The sequence below is a fragment of the Micrasema longulum genome, unplaced genomic scaffold, assembly GCF_059751315.1.
Source record: "Micrasema longulum isolate JH-2025_06_02 unplaced genomic scaffold, ASM5975131v1 h1tg000377l, whole genome shotgun sequence".
Lineage (NCBI taxonomy): Eukaryota > Metazoa > Arthropoda > Insecta > Trichoptera > Brachycentridae > Micrasema > Micrasema longulum.
The window spans coordinates 146,192-165,774 of record NW_028277578.1 but is presented as its reverse complement, the minus strand read 5'-3'; the positions used below and the strand labels follow the sequence as shown (position 1 = coordinate 165,774).

General features: G+C 29.7%; 1 protein-coding gene across 1 annotated transcript in view; it reads left to right on the top strand.

Annotated features, from left to right (window-relative positions):
* The window catches only part of LOC148282092 (frequenin-2), a 374,474-nt gene that overhangs the window by 350,843 nt on the left and 4,048 nt on the right, over positions 1-19,583 (top strand). The window contains exons 3-7 of the mRNA XM_088225644.1: positions 3,845-3,869; positions 7,087-7,135; positions 11,540-11,629; positions 15,878-15,956; positions 18,697-18,785. Coding sequence (XP_088081770.1) covers positions 3,845-3,869; positions 7,087-7,135; positions 11,540-11,629; positions 15,878-15,956; positions 18,697-18,785 — 332 coding nt within the window. The remainder of the gene's footprint in view (positions 1-3,844; positions 3,870-7,086; positions 7,136-11,539; positions 11,630-15,877; positions 15,957-18,696; positions 18,786-19,583) is intronic.

The window sequence follows — 19,583 nt, the reverse complement described above, 5'->3', positions numbered from 1 at the left end:
AGGCTGTAATTTTTTTTTTGAACACTTTGAGACACAAAGTGTTTGTACACTAAAACTAGAATTGGGTATCACTGTAGCCTAATTTGCGTATTTTTGGGCTGCATTGTATTTTTTTAGATTTTATAACAATCTGAAATATAGCCATATTAAATAGGATAAAGGTTTTACTAAAAAATGCAAAATGATCCCACTGTGTACTCTAAATCGAGTACAGTGGATCACAAATAAATTAACAGTTGCTTATTTTATTACACTGTAACTAACAATATACAAGATTTAGATTTAAGTTAATGAGTGCATATCGCTAGTTTTCTTTTTTATTAACTTATTCTTACTCAAACAAAAAATAATTAAAACAAATATGTACTGCATTTTAGGTACTCCACTTGCGGTGCTTCTTGATTATTTGATACATGAAGGCAAGATGAAAAGTCTTACGCGTAAGTTTCATTGTGATATTTTAGAGGGACTGTAAAATATCACAATGAAACTTACTATTTTAAATACCTACATTTTTCATATCGGCCCTGTCAGGGAATCGAATCCGGTACCTCGGGCACTATAGGCATCCGGTTCTATTTAAAAAAAAATATTTTTTTTTTATAAATGTGAAACATGGTTAAAATAAATAAATAAAAAAATATTAAAAAATAAAAAGGTTAACACACAAAACATTCACGCAGATTTTTAAAACAATATGTACAATGTAAACAAGCTTTTGACTGTCTAAATCTACACGGCACGGTAAAATTGATGCGTATTATATTCTTTTGTACCTATTCAAATTTATTCAGTGGCTACTCTCAGCTAAAATCCTACAAAAGGAAATCCACTGGAGATTAGACGGCCTCGTGGTGTATTGGTTATTGCGTTTTTCAGGCATAAAATAATTGTAGTACAATAAATTCAATATCAATCGGCCAGATCGCGAAACTTCAGAAGAACATTCCTCGTAAGAAGCTTTTTGAAAAAAACCTAATATTTTTTTCTTTGTTAATTTTTTTATGTATAAAAATAAATCAATTGTAATTTGAAAAAAGAGACCATCCTTGATGTCTCAGATGAGCATTTATTTTATAAATCCCTCCCCCTCACGTCAAATACGTATGTAATCTATTGTTTAAAATAAAATTTTCCCAAAAAAATCACTAGGATATTTTTAAAATTACATCATAAAAATTATTCTCTGAATTTTCATGGTTTGGTCCTAAGAAACTGTGTTTATAAGCTGAATCATATGTATAGTATAAATTGACGTAAAAATTAAATGTGAATTTTCTCACCCCTGGGCGTTCCATGCTGTAAGTCCCCGCTGTAACTGAACTATCAGACCTGTTGTAGTGTAAAAATAAAAACTTATCAAAAATCAGTCACCACTCTGTAAATTAAAGAGTTGAAACCACTATTATGTTAATAACCTCTAGCAGACAATGAACCAAGATTGGTATCTCGATTGAAATGATCGCAAGATGTACCGAAGGAAACAGAGAAAGAAGACCACGATCTTGTTCTTTTCGCCGAGTAGAAATATTTAAATAAGTTTTTTAATAAAAAATATTTTTAATCAAAATAAATCCAAATCCATAGAAGATTTATGAGAGTATTATGTTAATATTTATAATGACTGTTAATTTTATTGAGGAAAAATAGTAAGCATTTTACCGTTGTTCTGAGAAAACAGACATCTAGGATTTAGTTTAGGAAATCAAAGTCAATTTCGTGGTCTAGAACCACAACTAGCGATCTAAATATTACAAAGCTTACGGAAAACAAATTATTTGCCACATGAGACTACTGAGAATCGACTTCAATTTAAGATAAATTCCCACATTGAGAGTTTATTTTTCACAACCGGAGTTTTATTTATTATCTAGTCAGACCAGAATTATACGTAAATAAAATATAACATTTATTTATAAATTTCAAATTACATTTGTATTGAATAATATAATTTCATTTTCATATTCACCAACATATGGCTTTTTAGGCTGTGCCCGTGTTAAGCTATAATAATAAACAACCATAAAATATAAAGTAAATTAAAATAAATTATATAATGTAGTTTAAAAATTAAAAAGAAAAAACAATGTAAATACATGAAATAACGAGAAATATTTTGATAATAATAATAATACAATTACAATTGTTAAAAAAAAAAACAATCCAAATAAAAGGAATTACATTAAAAACTAATAAAAATAATAGAATACAAATCATACCTATAAAGTAACAAACATAAACAAGTGTATAAAATAATAATATCATTGAAATTAATAGAATATATAGTACAGAAATATAATTGTTATAATAAATTACATATAGTATGTATGTAAAGTAATCAATAAAGCAGCAAAATAACGGTTTAAACGATATGAAAAATAGAACGAAACTTAAAAAAATATTAAGTAGAAATAAGGATAAGTACAAGGAAGAAAGGAAAGTAAAAAGTGATCCAATAAATGAAATAATTTCATTCAATGAATTAATCAATTAATGCGTGCGACCAAACTTTCACTTTTTCTATGTAGTCCGGTAGTATAGTCCCGTAGTAGTGTCACGGACTCGGCATCAAACGTCCAAGGTTCGATCCCCGCTCTACCACAACTAGATCCGTTTTCTTGCACAGCTTTCAACGACTAGTGGAAAATGACTCCAAAATTAAAATATTTTCTAAAATCGAAATACTCAGACATTTCTTTTAAAAATCAAATAACAAAAAAAAATTGACATCTTAATGTGACAACAACTTTGTATTGACTTGGTTAAGTTTTCCGAAACCTGGACGTTTTCCGAAATGCCAATACCTTTTTCAGTGTGCTGACTTAGCTATGTAAATGTCAGAAGAGAACCGGCTCATTAAAACTTTAAATGAAGTGAGAAAATAGAAAATCCAATAAAGAGCCAAGGAGAAGTCATCCTTGAAAAACCGTCTTATACTGTCATTATTATTTATTACATAACATTAATACTGTTAGTACAAAGTTGAGCAAACATAAAATTTTACGTAAAAGTATCGCCTATTTTGCAAAGATATTAATCATCCAAGTAAATTTGAAGCCTAAATATCATAACACGTACCAATACGAATATTTTATTCTTTAAAATGGAGGTCAATGGCATATAGACTCCTGACTTCACTGCGATCTTTGAAGATCTATTGTGACGAATGTCTTACTTATACAAATGTAGGAAGTTAATGCGTGGGAGCTCCTATTCAGTTGAAAGTAACGGTGAAGGAGGGAAGGAACAGTAAAGGAAAAGAAACAGTGTTAAGGGTTAATGTGTATTTATTATACATATGATGAAATAATAGAATACCGGAGAGAACAACTGCGTAGAAGTTTAATGTTGAAATCACTGAGCACTAAACTACATGTTAAATTCATGTTACTCACTGTATTAACGGCATATTTTAACTAGATCAATAAATACATTATTACAATCAACGGAGGATATTATCCCTTATACATTGTCCAGTTTTTATTTTACTTTCTGGTGAGATTTTGAGGTCGTATTCTAATTTCGTGTTTCTCGGCGATTTTACATTTGCTCGTATCGGCGTTGGTTAATAGTAAACTGAATGTTTTAATAATTAATTGTTTACAAACAGGAAATTCGTGATTTCGTTTCTACATGTACTTAATATAATAGCAGGTGCTAAGAACTGAATTCCAGAGGACTCCTGCACAAATAATATAATAAAACATAATTGCTATATTTATTTGTAAGTTAAAGGCCTGGGCTTCATACTCATCGATCAACTTCTGTGCGTTCTCTCAAGTTTTTTTTTTATTTTACTTAAGAAGTAAATTGTATTTTAATACTTGTTATTTTATTGTTTCAGTTACTGAAAAAGAAATCCGGCAATGGTAAGTTTTGCATCCATTTATAATTTATTAGCCAAAGTTGAAATTACGTAATTGGTTATCTGTTTCTTACTATTCACTACTTTTTTTCAAACCAGAAGATATAATCTTATATCTCATCTTGGAAATTGGATGAAATTCGTTTCATTTTGCTTTTCAAATAAATGACAATTTTGTCCAAGATATATTCTTCAATCAGGTTTCATTGCAAATGGAAAATTTCTTTCTCAAGTAAAATAACGTAATTTCCTAAACTTTATAATTAACTTGCTCTATTTAAAGATCTAATAATATTTTTTAATATGTTTCTAGTCTTTATTTAATAAAAGATTTTGGGACGGGAAATAAGGACGGATATCTAAGTAGAAATTTTAAAAAAGCATTATAATAGGGAAAAAATTTTTTTTTTTACATTCAAAAAATAATAAAGGTCCATAAAATACAGTCCAGTAAAAAAAATTTTTTGCTAATTATTAGGAGCATTAAAAATACATCAAATTTATAATTTTGAATTCCCGCAAAAATTCTGATTCCATTGGCCACGCCTCTAATACGTCACGATTTATGCTTATTTGTTCCTGACCATTCAAATTTGTTTAGAAAATTATCACAATTTTTAAAGTCACAACTATCAAAGCCAAACATGTCGCGTTTTTCGAGAGAAGTATTTTTTTTAACTTTTTTTCTTTTTTATTTATAAAAACATTTCTCCCCAATATCCATATTGATTTTGAAAATACGATAAATTATTCTAAATCTATTTCATGTATTTTTATCTGTATTTGTAGTATGTGATATTTCCCTATTGAGGCCAGTGATTAGCTAGTTGGTGTGTGTGTTTGACAATTTTAAATGTAGTAATTATTAGAAAGCCTTTAATTGGTCTTTAATGTATTTTATTATGTCATATTTGATTTATAAATGACATACCTGTCGGCTTAAAATATAAAGCATTGACTTCGTCATCAATCATTTTAACTCATCTGTTAATATTAGGATATAAAAACATACCGACTTTTAAATGTTCACTAGTTTCAAAAAGATACATTTCTCTTCATCAGGATACTCACTTTATTAAATACGTTTAAAACCGATGGTTGTCGCATCATCAAAACTGAATATTACAAAATAAATTTTTAAAATACAATGGTTCCTGTGGCGATGGTGAAAGGTGCGGTTTATATTGATATTTGCATGTAGATGTAGTGAGTGAAATGTCTTGACCAAGATACAGGTTTGTATGATGCTAAAAAGCCAGTAAGTGTAATATACTAATGTTTAATTATGTAAACATTTTATCCGTCTTAATATAAAAAATTATTGAGATTTTTTTATTGGATTTTAAATACTTAAAGGCTTCCTAATTTTTACCCAAGTGTGCCATTCTGAAGCTTCTAGCGGGGACAGAAAAGATTTCTATTGTATAAAACGTGTGATTTTTATTTTTTGAAAGCTGTCTTTTGCTTCATATATGGCCACACTGATGATCAAACGTCTATTTTTTTTTTTCCTTTTTCATGGCTTTTTATTTTCTTGGTAATACTAGCCAGAAACTAACAGTGCTTACATATGTTAAATGGGAGCAAAACAATATTACAGACAAGACAGAAAAACAGATAAATCTTATTTTTATTTTATTTATTTATTTATTCACACTCTTTATCAAAATACAATTCCATGTTCACTTTGCCCAGCTAACAAGGGTACATACTCCGTTCCAAGCTAAGCAATTACATTTTAATATATTATAATAGTTAACAAATTAATATAGAGCACAGACAAACAAATTATAAACTTATTCGGATACACATTTTGATTCATATACATACAGACATACACACATCTATATAAATATACACATATATACACATACACACATACGTACATACACCCATGCGCATACACATACATACATTCATAAAAACATAGACAATTTATTTATGCGAAACTTCATGGTTGTCATCTATAAATAAAAAAAAAACAAATTATTCCTTATTTTTTATATTTTATTTTTGACATTTATACATTTTTAAAATACATGGAACATAATAGATCTTAAAAAATAAAACAAAAATCGCAATAATAATATGCATTATTAAGAAAAACTCCCAAAACCTTGATAATACATATTTTACAACAAAAATATATATAATGAAAACATATTTGACATGGGTTTACTATTCTAGATATAAACATAAATTATAAGAACTTATTTCTATTTACATAATAAGAGCTAAAAATATTCAGATACAACAATAATTATTTGATGATTATATTTTACAATAAATTTTAAAACATTATTTAGCAATTAATAAATATATACAACATTAATAAGTGATACGTCTTTTTACGTAAAATAAACAGTTTCGTTATTGATATTTCATAGTGCGAGATTAGAAAACTGTTGATAAAATGAAAAAAAAAAGAAAACGGTTCAGTAAATTCAACCTGAGTTAGTGTTTTGGGTACTACTTAAAGTCACAATAATGTTCTAATTGAAAATCATCATGTTTGGTTTCACTTGTTCGTATTTATTTTACGAAAATTGATGTTTAATTATCAGTTGGGCCGTATATGAAGCAAAGTGTAGTCACTTGCAAACAAAAATCCAGACTATAAATCGTCCCTACCCCCTCGAGAAGATTCAGAATAGCACCCCTGGTAACTTATTGTAAACGAACGCATGTACATTTGTACATACAGTGAGTTTCAAGACACACTTTTTCTGCTCGTTGGTAGTCTTATCTATTTATTTACCTTAGATTACATAGCGTTTTATTATTATATTATTTATGCACCCTACCTACTGGCTTTGAGTATGATTTTCAATTTTTTTGACATGTTACTTTTCGCCTGTAAGGTTACAAAAGTTTTCTACCACCTTCATAATATATAATATGTAACATACATATAGGACAGAGTATAAACTGTTTAAGAGTAAAAAATAAATTGAAACGAAATTGCATTTTAAAACATTCATTAAAATTTTTAAAAATCGATTGTACCAGTGTTTGTTTTAATATTTACTTATAACATTGACAAAAATTAACAATGTGATTTATTTTCAACTTTATTTTTCTTCTTCAACTTTGAAAGTAAATATTGTACGATTTGTTTAAAGGGTAATCTAAAGTTTTTAAATCTAAACTTCTTTTTAGAAAAGTTTTTTCTCTAAGTTAATAAAATATTTAATACTGAGTAATATTTGTATTTTTTTCAGGCATAAAGGTTTCTTAAAGGACTGCCCAAACGGTCTTCTCACCGAACAGGTAGGGTGAACATAAGTTTTCTTTATTTCATATTAAATTATGTTCTATATTTTTTTTTTCTTAATATATTTATGTAACATTTGTTGAGACACAAATCCCAACTCCATGGAACCAAAGTCCTGTGTTGAGTTGGGACGAATATATGCATAACACTTTATTAACATACATATCATTTATAGATTTGGACATACTCAAAGCATTGTTGATCAAACTAACGGGTTTAAGGAGATGTATAAAAATTGGAAAATTGTTTTCATGCGTTGCCTAGTATGTGAATTCGTTCAGCCGGTTGAATCTCACCCACACGATAAAAGTTTCAGCTCTTTAACTTTACAAAAGTCAACAGATGATAGAGTTGCGGAAATGTGGATGTTTATTTATTTATTTTATTTTATTCTGGATTTTAACAGCTATTACACAAACAAAATAAGTAGAAAAATATTAACAATACTAGAGCCAATTTAAAAATCCACTGTAAATCTAATGACACATAATATATAAGAAAAGGGTTTACGTAATTGTATGTCTGTGACGTTTGTATTCACGTGTATGTTAATGTGTGTATGCGTGAATGAATGAGGGAAACGATGCGTGTGTGTGGGTGCCTAAGTATAAAAAAATAATTGTGTAAAACTTTTAATTATATTAAAAATGGTACAAGAAAGGGCTTGGTAAAAAGTAAAAAACCCTTTTTGTTAAAATTTAAATCATTAAATGTTAAAAATTGTATTTTTCAAAAGTATTTAAATTTCAAAACCGTATTCTAAAAAAAAAGCATTTTATTTAAAATTTAACTGATACACACTGAATGAAACATAGTCAGAATGGTGAATGTTACAGTGTGTAAAGTGGCCACTTAAACTAGCCAATGAGCTCTGTAAATGCCAAATGTGTTTTTTCTCTGATGCAACAAATTTAGATCTAAATCCTTAGGGAGGAAATTCAGCCTGTCTACAAGCATTTATCTTTCATATTTTAAACTCAAGATAATATCTGGACTTTTTTGGTGTAAGTCTTTATAGATTTAAAAAATCACTACGATAGACCGGATCTTGTCTTGAGGTAGTAATTTTTATTTTTTTTGTCCAAGCTTTAATTTTATTTCGTTGTATTTTATTTTATTAGTGCGTGGATTTATTATAAGATATTGTATTTATCATCGTTAGAATGGACTGCAGAAGTCTTTCAAATAAGTAAATAAATAATAAATAAATGAATTTGGACATACTCAAAGCATTGTTGAAATAAACTAACTAAAATATTTGAAAACCCATCAAGGAGTTTCTCACTCTAATCCATCTCCCTAAGGAAGATCCAGTCCTGAAACTCTTTTTTGAAAATAGATTTTGTCCTCGAAAGCTTAATACGTTCTTCCAAAATATTATACACTCTCGGTGTGCTAAAGGAGAGGTGTCTCTGAGCAAAAATTGTCCGGGTTTTAAGTATATTGTAATTCAGTCCCTGGGAAAACCTCGTAAAAACATTTTGCTGAAACCTCTCCGTATTGTTCGACTAGAAGTGTGTCAGTGCGTATAGGAAGCAAAAGTGCGTGGAAAATTGGCTCCACAGTTCACAGATAGATAAAACCGTAACAAATCTATTGATATAATATATGTACAATAATAAAAATAATTATCAAGATTTATTAACAAAAATAACAATTACTTTATCTACTACATATACACTTAGGTAATAGATTTCTCTAGATCATGTCTAGTCTGCCTAACTAGGTACAACCTGTTTTAAGGCAGACATTTGTATGCAAAATAAACAATAACATTACAACCTACAAGTTAATTTACTATAAAGTTATACAATAATAATTTATACCATTTATTATTTAAGAATTTTTTTGAATAAATTTTCCGATTTTTTTTGACCTAAACCAAGTAACCAATTTTCGACAAATGTATTAAATTGAATCCGGGTTATGGTTTTGCAATTTTTGGGTAACATATTGAATATTTTGGGGCCCAGATACCTGAAATTTCTTCGCCCGAATTCAGAGTTTATGATAGACCCAATGACCCAATAATGTTTTGAGTTTGTCCAAATTTTTGTTGACAAGGACTGGACCCCCTTGTATATAGTATAATATTTCAATCATATGAATCTCACCCGCAACAATAAAGGTTTCAGCTCTTTAACTTCATTAACGTCAACAGATAGGAGAATCGAAGGAATATAGATGTTAAAATATAAGCAGAATGGTAAATGTTACACAATGTGTAAAATGGCCACTTAAACCATCCAACGACAGGTCATAAGCCCTGTGAATGTATAGACTTCTACTTTCCCTTCTCTAAAAAGTTCTTTATCTCTGTTGTAATATGTTAATAAAATATGTAGATAAGTCGAAAAAAATATTGGATACGTATATGGAATTGGAGTTTTATCATAAAGAAAAAGATATAGATTTGCCAACATCTATCGGTCATCTATCATCTAATATATTTTTTATAAATTTATCTTTGACGTGATAGGTAACACAAACAACCAACAGACAACGGATGATGTTATTTATATTCCAATTTTGTGATTAAAATTTAGAAATTTGATTTTATCGACAAAGGTATACGAGTAATTACAGATAATGTATGTTCATTGTATTTATAATTATGTTTATAAAAGGCATTTGTGCCGTGTATACACTAATAAATAAATAAATAAATAAAACATGTGATTTGTTATCAATAATTTACTGTGCTTTGCTAAAACGCTCGCTTGTGAAGCGCTATGTATACAAGTACACTAGTTACAATTATTTCCACGAAAAACAAGTATCTTAAGTTTAGGCACGCTTTTCCAGATAAGTGAATAAAAATGTGACAATTTCAAAGATTTATGTGAGAAGTTAAGAAAGTAAAAAACACGCATTTTAACAAAATAGAAAGCTTTTATATCCCTTAGGTTCTCTTACTATATAGATATCAGCGCGTGTATATAATAGCAAATGGACATAATCAGAAATATATTTTTGTACTTAAATAGTTCACGGTATGCATATTACTGATATAAATCCCGCTATGTTGCGCAAATAAATACCATTGCATTCCCCATCTCCGTTGTAATATTTTAATAAATTTAAAGGTGAATAAAATTATTCCGGCCAGGGACAATATATCACGCATGAAATGAAGAGGAGACCCCGTATTTCCTTGTAGTCACATTCAGAAACTTCTTCCTAAGATGAATTCTAAGGCTAAATTCAAGGTTAACTTCCGTTTAGAAATTCCAAACAATTAAGGATTTCCGTTTCCGAGCAGTTCCAAACCTCCCCGGGGGCAGAAATTTAGGAAATACTCGGAATTTTTACAAACGATAACTGTTTTCTAAGAATTGAGAATCAAAATTCTTGGAAACTGCGTAATGGTAGAAGTAGCAGTGGGAAAAATAATAATATTCATATATATTTTAGATACACTGGCTATGTCGTATAAAAAAAATTAAGGCACATGCAGAGCGAAGATTTACTAGTAATATTTGGTAAAAACTATGATTTTCATTAGATTAAATGTTTAAATGTTAAAATAATTACCCTTGAATTCATTTCTTATCATTTACAGGTTAACACAGCTCACAAATAAACAAATAATCAACCGCAAACTTCCCAATATCTCATAAATAATATAAAATATCTTAACATAGGATTTAAATTTAATAGACATTCACTAGAGCAATAGCATATTTTTTTTACTCATAAATTAATACCTAGTTAGACTTTTTATTTGTGTGGCTTAGAATGATATTTGTTTGAAGGTAGAAATTATCAAATTATTTTTAAAGTTTCATTAGTCAGTATGCGATAAATACTATTAGATAGAAAATGCTTTTAGTCAACATTTACTACATCAAAGAGAACAAAATTTATTTAATGTTTTTATTAATTGAATATTGCTAAACCCGTTCCGGTGATGTAACCAACGTTGCAAATTGCACCTAATTGAATATTACTATTAAGTAAACTCCAACGCATTAGAAAAAAATTATAACGTATTCTGGAATATTAGATAATTTTAAATTAAATATTTTGTCTATCAAGATCTCTAAAAATGACCAAATATGGACTACCCTGAGATAAATATATATAACACTTATTTAAGAGAAAGCGGTGTGATCTAATTAGACACACAAATAATTTAAATTATACAAAAAGAGACAGCAATAATCAGACCATCATTTTCAAAACTCAGTTTACTTAAGGTAAACCAAAGATAACCTTAGGTAACCACATTGTGACTCGAGGGAGTTTTTTGACACAGCATGTTAAAGGTTAAGCTGGTAAACTCTCTCGTATTCATTTACATAACATTTAATATATATCGCAATAAAATGTTTGAAATATAATAAATTTTGTTTTGATGATATTACTGTTATTTTCAACCCTTTTTTTTATTTTTTCAGGGGTTCATCAAAATTTACAAGCAGTTTTTTCCCCAAGGAGATCCCAGCAAGTTCGCATCCTTGGTTTTCAGAGTATTCGATGAAAATAACGTACGTATACATCAAAAGTTTAACCTTTCAAACTGCCAGGCGTTTTTAAAAAGTTTTATTTAAAAACGGAATAAACCGTATTTTTTCGGATATATACTGTGCATGATTTTTATATATTTTTAGTTTTAGTTTAAACAAATATTACATTTAAAAATTTGATATATTTAACTTTTTTTTAATTCAAAATCTCCTTTCAAGACATCTTTTCAAAATACCCTTTTTCGAATCGGGTTGTGGTTCCGTGGCTAGTGTTGCAGACTCACGGATAAGAGATTCGAGGTTCGAACCTCACTCTACCCCAACTTGATTTCCATTTTCTAATAGTCAGTTGTTTACAACTCGTGGAAAATGATCACCAAAATTGAAATATTTGGGTAAATTATAATAACGCTAATATTTCTTTTACCAAAAAAAAAAAAGAAAAAGACTTGATATAAAAACTCCGTATGTAGTATTAAGTAAACATGGATAAAATAAAATATGATAGAATTCATTAGTTAAGTATACCTTGGTAAAGAAGCTTATATAGCTTTGAAACCGGTCGGTAGAAAAAATATGTAATAAAAAAGTTGTTTTTATAAAACAAAATTTTATTTTTTTTATAAATAACTCCGATTAGTTTTGAAACCCTTATGTTTCAACTCTTTGTCAAAGTGTAAACCAAAAAAAAAGAAAAAAATATTACATTGTATTATTGAACACGGAAAGTGTAATAGGGAAATACCACTTTTTTTTCATTTTTAACGTAATAAAGATATATGAAATACTGTCCAGTAAAAAAAATTAATTGTTAGTTATTAGTAGCGTAAAAAATTATTTAAAATGTTCAATTCTGAATTCTCGCAAAAACGGTCATTCCATTGGCCCTGCCACGATTATTATACGTCACGATTTATGTTTATTTGTTCCTGATCATTTCAATTTTGACGTCTCAATTATGAAGACCAAATATGTCGCGTTTTTCTAAAGACGAATTTAAAAAAAAAAAAAATGGAAAAAAATATTTATGAAAACATTTCTCCACAGTATCCATATTGATTTTTTTGATCTATTTCATATATTTTTATCGGTATTCGTAGTATGTGATATTTCCCTTTTGAAATATTAATTAATTGTATCCTACGTTTGAAATGTCACTATCTAAATATTTAAATTGTTCATTTATCCTTCTTCTTTCCTTCCCATCCCCTCCCCTCTCTTCATAGTATAGTGTAATTTTTTTTATATTTTTTTATGTATATTTTTTTTGGTAATCTTTGTATAAAATTTAAGATTCAATATATCCAAGTATTTATAATTTTCTTAAACTGAACGGTTTGGGTAGGTAGGAAGAAATTGCCTTTAGGCAATATGCCCGCCCTTATATGTTTATTTATTGTATGTGTATATAAAGTGTCAAAATAAATAAATAAATAAATAGCGTTTATACAAAAATAAAACTTATGATTAACTTGAATTGTTAAATGTAAAGAAAATAATTTTGTTCAAAACACTTGCAGCCGTTTACCAATCAAAAAGTAGACTTCTCCTAAGTTACACGTTAAAGGGTATCAAGTGCAACAGGACTGCAGAAGTATCAAACTAGAAGTGGAAACGTTTTAAGGTTCCCTAAAGTAAACTAACTGGAACTCAAAATAACCTATTTTAGAATGGCTTTAAAGTGTTCAGTAAGTTGTCAGAGTATCAGGAAAACTGAAAACGTCTCTACGTTAAAAAATATATAACAAGTGTAATACTAATTTGAAAAGTATTTTTGTGGCTAAATAAAGATAGAATAGAGTTTATTTTGGAACATGCTTGACTGGAGTACTAGTGAATACTACCAAGACTTTTCCTAAATTAAGGTTAAACGACTATAACCCTTTAGCCCCTGAGGTATTTAAAAAAAAAATCTTTACTCTCCTTTTTTTGGACCATCTCTCCACTTTGGATACCGGAGCTATCATATAAAATATATGGTATGTTCTAAGGGGCCAGTAACATGAACATTCGTTGTGGCCAGGATCTTTCTTTTTGATCTTCAATTTGAATTTTTGTTTGTACCCACACAAACGTATCGGCCAGGAGCGAAAGGGATAACGAGTTAATTTCTCTTTAAATTTATTTCAATAGAGAGGGAACAATTTTTTGAGAAGGGAATATGGAAGTCAAGGCATTTACAAGGCTTATGACCTGGTATTGGCTGGTTTAAGTGGCCACTTTACACACTGTGTAACATTCACCATTCTGCCCAAAATGTTTTCCCTCTCTGTTGAAATAAATTTAAATATGAATCCCAGGGGAGAAAATCCAGCCAGTCTGCAAGCATTTTAACATACACAAACATTGTTGGGTTAATTTCATTTTCATATTTCCGAGATATTAATGCCATTTTTTACTCCTGAATGAGTACAATAACAAGGAATATTTAAAACTCTGTCGCGTCCCGCGACAAAAATAATTATACCTATAAGATAATCAGAACCGTTATAGTTTAAAAGTAAAATTGAATATAGAAAACAAATCAATCGCGTAAATAAACGCTTTACCCGCGGCGATCACGTGATACCTCCCACCACACTAGTTTTTTTGAATACAGGGCCGTAGGACTCGCCGCTGGCGAGCCAGCCAGTTGCAATCTGGTTCGCGAGCAGTGTCCACGCCGCGCTAGGCCAGTCTTCCCTCGCAAATAACTATGGGAGTTTTGGTATAATTCCCTATGCACCATGTTGAGCTGTGCCCAAAAAAAACTTGTATTCTAATTAAACCAGCTTCCGATCGGATACGTATGATCATTTTAAGCTAGAATCCATTATGACGGCTGTTTAGCCTTATACACCACGTAACAACTAACAAATCTCCATTTATATGGAGAGTCAGGTTACCCCGGAATCTCGCCCTTGAACCTGAGTTGTCGACATTTTCTTTGATTCATCCTGCAGAGGCGTGACTCAGCAGTTTTTCTCCTCAATGGCAAATCGACACAGGACGCCATTTCTAGGATCCTTCGTAATCGCTGGTGTTCCTAGTACTTCCTTCTCAAGTAAAATAATATAGAATGGTTCGAATCTCTCAGAGGATTATGTGAGTACCTCGCGTGCATCTCTTCATAAAGGTTGGTGGAAATATACTTCGAAAATTAGTGACTCCTAATGTAATACTACAGTGAACTAATGGATACGCAGGATTATTCAAATCTTTATCCTCATTACGGGGAACCGCTGCCCAAATTATTTTCGGTTCTAGGACACTTAGAAATAATCACATTGTAGGTTAATTTCGAATCCTTTTAATAATGGGCTATTTTCAATTTTAATTCTTACTAGGAGAGATCTCTGCTCCAATTATTATTAATCCTGTTTACTATAATTAAGTTCCTCATAAATAATTGTTGAACATCTTAAGAAACATATATGTCCGTTGTCTGTAAAACTATATTTTACTGATTTGTAATAAATAGACTTGAAATGAACCACTTTATTCTGTCTTTTCCCACCGTTGTTCACAACCAAGCAAGAGATTCAGTATTTTATTAGAATTTTGCAATAATACCTTATGGAAAGTAACTAAGGACCCATGTTATCCTTCAAGGAACCTTGAGATCAAAAAGAACAAGTTCTACCTGAGACTATTAGCCGCAAGGTAAGATTCAATATTAAAAAAGAGTATGACAACTCACAAAATGTGGCTTCCTGTCCAAGAAAAAATATATATATATCGGCCTCGTGGTGTAGTGGTCAGTGCGTATACTACCACACAAGAGGTCTCGGTTTCAATACCCGGCACGTTTGACGTGAAATATTTATTTAAAAGGGTGTTTTTACATTATCATATTTCGTGATCCCTGGACTGACTCCTGAAGCGTAAGACTGATCTTCTTATAATCATTGGTGTACCAACGCAATGTCCTACCATATGCACCATTAGGTGCGGAAAGGGAAATAATGATGATGTCTTATAAACGGCTGGAAAAAAACATCTAAATACGACAATTGCTGCAGCGCACTCCTTTTTGTCAATTCAAAAATAAGTTTTCATTTAATATACAATAAAGGTTTTTGTTTGTTTTTTCTGTGATTTTTTATAAAAATATAATATGTGACATTAACTGAAAACCTATTTTATGAAATACATACATGAACCCTGAGTCCCACAATCATCTTTTTGCTCTCCTGTAAAATTATTTGTTTGTTTATGAGCCCGTTCTTGCAGTGTACCCTTCAAATGTTTTAGACTCTACGATGTAATAAAATTTTGTTTAAATTTCAGGATGGGTCAATAGAGTTTGAAGAGTTCATTAGAGCACTTTCAGTGACGTCTCGAGGAAATCTGGATGAGAAGTTGCACTGTAAGTGAATGTCATTTAATAGTTAAATTAAACTTTTGAGTGCCACAAACTCAATAATAAAAATTGAACTAACGATAACGGCGCCATTTTGGACATGTCATTCCACTGTCAATTTTTGTCTAGTAGCGAGTGTTGACATGCCCCTATAACGATTTTCCCTGTTTGATAGATTTTATCAAGATTTGAAATATAAGCAAATTCCCTTTGTTTTTTTTATTTCCACATTTTTTGTTATTTCACTGGGATGCCTGGTGCCAAAGAAAATTTCATTTTTAACTTTTTAATCTACTTCTTATGATTAATATATATATGTGTATCATTTAAACTATTTATCAAGTAAGTACACTTCTTTGTCTATATTCAGGTGGATTAATGATACAGTTCTGAGTGTGACATAGTCCTAAAACCCTGGACGAACGTTTTCATCACAATGACTGCTCTCAGATAAAAATCCTGAATAATGAAATCGAGTGAAGATAAGTCGTTCTAGTTGTGTAGTGGCTAGCGCGTTTCTCTACCATTTGTGAGTACGATTCCTAGCAGAGTGGATATGACATATTTATTTCTATGTTTGTTTTAACTTGAATATTTCATTGTTCCTGTGCTGGCACTTGAAGTATAGTACTGACCACCTTCTCTTACGTAACAGATGATCAAAATACGCCATAATTGGTTTACAGTGCAGTGTACAAATACACTGCCCTATTCACCACTGGTCAAAAGGGGGAATGTTAGTGGAGATATTATTTTGTGTTCTGTTTATGTATTAATAAAAAAATCTCTGAATAAGAGGATATTTTTTGAAAGATCCAGGTAGTATTCAAAATCGACAAAATTGCTATTTAAAATAGCTGAAAATTGGCAAACCATAAGCAATTGATTTTCACCTACAACATTTTGATTATGTCCAAATCCACGTTGACAAGCAACGGATTCGACCCTCAAAGGATTTTGTCAATATTACGGGTAACTGTTCCTAGAAAACAATATGAATGGCTCGGAATTTACAGAGCTTAGGACTTATTATCGGTTGAGGGATAAAGAGATCGCTTACATAATTAATATATCATTATGCCTACTTTTGCTGATCCACATTTTGTCCATTTTTCCGTACCACGATAATGTGTTCCAATTTCGTAATTATTAAAAAAAGATATGGCCGTACTCAAAATAATCTTAATAAATCGCACCTTTAAATTCAAAAAGAAACGAAATTTCCTTTTATGAGCAAATTAAGTAAATGTTCATTAACATTTGTTTTATTTTAAAGTAAGAACTTTTGGCTCATGATGTCAATGAAATATACTTGATATACCTGCATAAAAATTAGTACAAAACATCTTTAAAAAATAATTAGAAGTAGAAAATAAAAACAAAAACAACAATATAATATGGTCACAATACAGAATGAGTAATAAATTATGTTAACATTGTTTTATTTTTTATTTTATACTTTATTGATGATCAAGTACCAAAAATGGTTTATAAACAAATTATTGTCCGATAGTCTCTTTGTCCGTTGAATCAGTTAAGGGGTTTAATTAATTCATGGGCTGTATGGATAAGGGTGAATCTCATCTGTCCAATATATGATATTTACATAAACCTATATCTTTAGTTGTCATGTTAATCGACAAAATACACAATCGGTTTATTCTTTGATTTGATAAAACAATTATTAGTTACGTTTGAATATTAGCAACTAGAAAAATCATCATCATTTCCGTATTTGCAACTAGTGATGCATAGAACACTGGATTGGCAGTCCAAGTGAAGCGTATCTAGATAATTTTTGTTACATGGAAGCTATTTTTTTCAATTTTTACCTAGTAGCACAATCAGAACTGTATTCTTTCTCTTTCTAGATATACATATAGAACTATAATAAGATTCATGTTAAAATAATTCATTTTTTAACAAAATATAAAGCAATAAATTTGTTTTAATCGTGTTTATTTCAGTTAGTTATTTATAGACAGCTATCTCAACAGTCACTAACGAATTGATATGGAAGAGAATACTGGATTTGAAACACTTAGAGATCTTACGACCTTTCTTTACAAACTCATTATAAATCATACAATATCATTAAAACACAACTTAACATTTTCCACGCTTGGTAGATTTTTCAGCAGAAATATATTTAAGCTTCTTTGACGAGGGAAAATGGAAATCAATTATAGGGTTTTTAACCTTTCATTGGCTGCCTTTGATGACTATTTTTCTTACTGTAATATTCACTACTCGATTCTCACTTTTTTTCGCTTTATCAATTTTACTGAAATAAAAAATCTTGTTTCAAAAAAAACATTCACTTTATGAATTCTTAGACTGTTCACTTGTTACAATTCTTACAGTTTATTTTTAATATTTTGCGTATCTGTCAAAATAAATTGTTGGTAATGGCCCAGTTACAGGGCATTGTTTTGTATAGTTTAGTTTTGGTCTTCCTCGAGAAAAACTTGTCGTGCTTCCGGAGTTCGTAGTAGTATTTGTTGCCAGGGATAATTCTCCTGCTAATCTCCCGGGTAATGTGGTTTAGGGACGTAACAAATTAATTTCATTATGTAATTAAGTATAAGTATATCCTAAAAGTCTTGGTAATAATGAAAATATTGTAACCTAACTCCAACTTCTACTAAGGTATCCACGTAATTGTTATGCCTTGTGGTTTTTAGTAACTTTTTCAAATTAATTTAATTAATGAAAACTTTTATGTCAGAAAAATATTTTCTTGCAGGGGCTTTCCGGTTATACGATGTGGACAATGACGGCTTCATAACGCGAGATGAGATGTATAATATCGTAGATGCTATTTATCAAATGGTGGTAAGTGTTATCAACTAACAAATAATTATTTAAAAAAATAGTATTCCCTTATAAACAGTTTACAAAAGTTAGCTGGCATAGAGCAAAACTAATTTTATAAGTTTAAGTAAATGTATCATTTTGGAAAAAAAAATGTCAATAAGTAACACACCTACTTTGCGAGTGCTAAAACCATGAAATTATTGTAAAAACCATAATAAGGATGAGTTTGCGGTAGATTTAAATACAATAAATATCTGGTTTTCTTTTGTAAGAAAAATATTATTTTTTTATAAACCAAGTATATTATATTACCAATTGAAGATGGTTAAAATGTTTAAAAGCCTGTAATCATCGCATTTACATAATGAAGAACTTCAGCCCTTTGGGAAATTGGATACAAATTAATTTTTTTGTAAAAATTAGAGCATTAAATTGTACGGCAAAGTTTCTTGAAAATGTAAAAAAAATATATTTTGATAAAAACGCACCACTTTGAACTACGTCATTGGTTCAGATGGGCAACCAATGATATGAGAGCTGTGAAGGATATTCGGTTTGTTTTCCTTAAACAAACTAATCTGGAGAACTGACAGAGAAGAACCTATGACGTTACACGCGGAGTTATTTTAGAAATAAAAAAATGTAAAAAATCACACCGCTGATAATACGATACATAATTTATTTTTTTTTGGCTGAGTTTAATAGTCTATTATTTTTTTTAAAAAAGCACTGAACTTCCTCATTAATCGAATTGCAATAGGAACATTATTCACAAGGTGTAAATAATGTTGTAATTGTATTTTAAAGCGAGCAAAT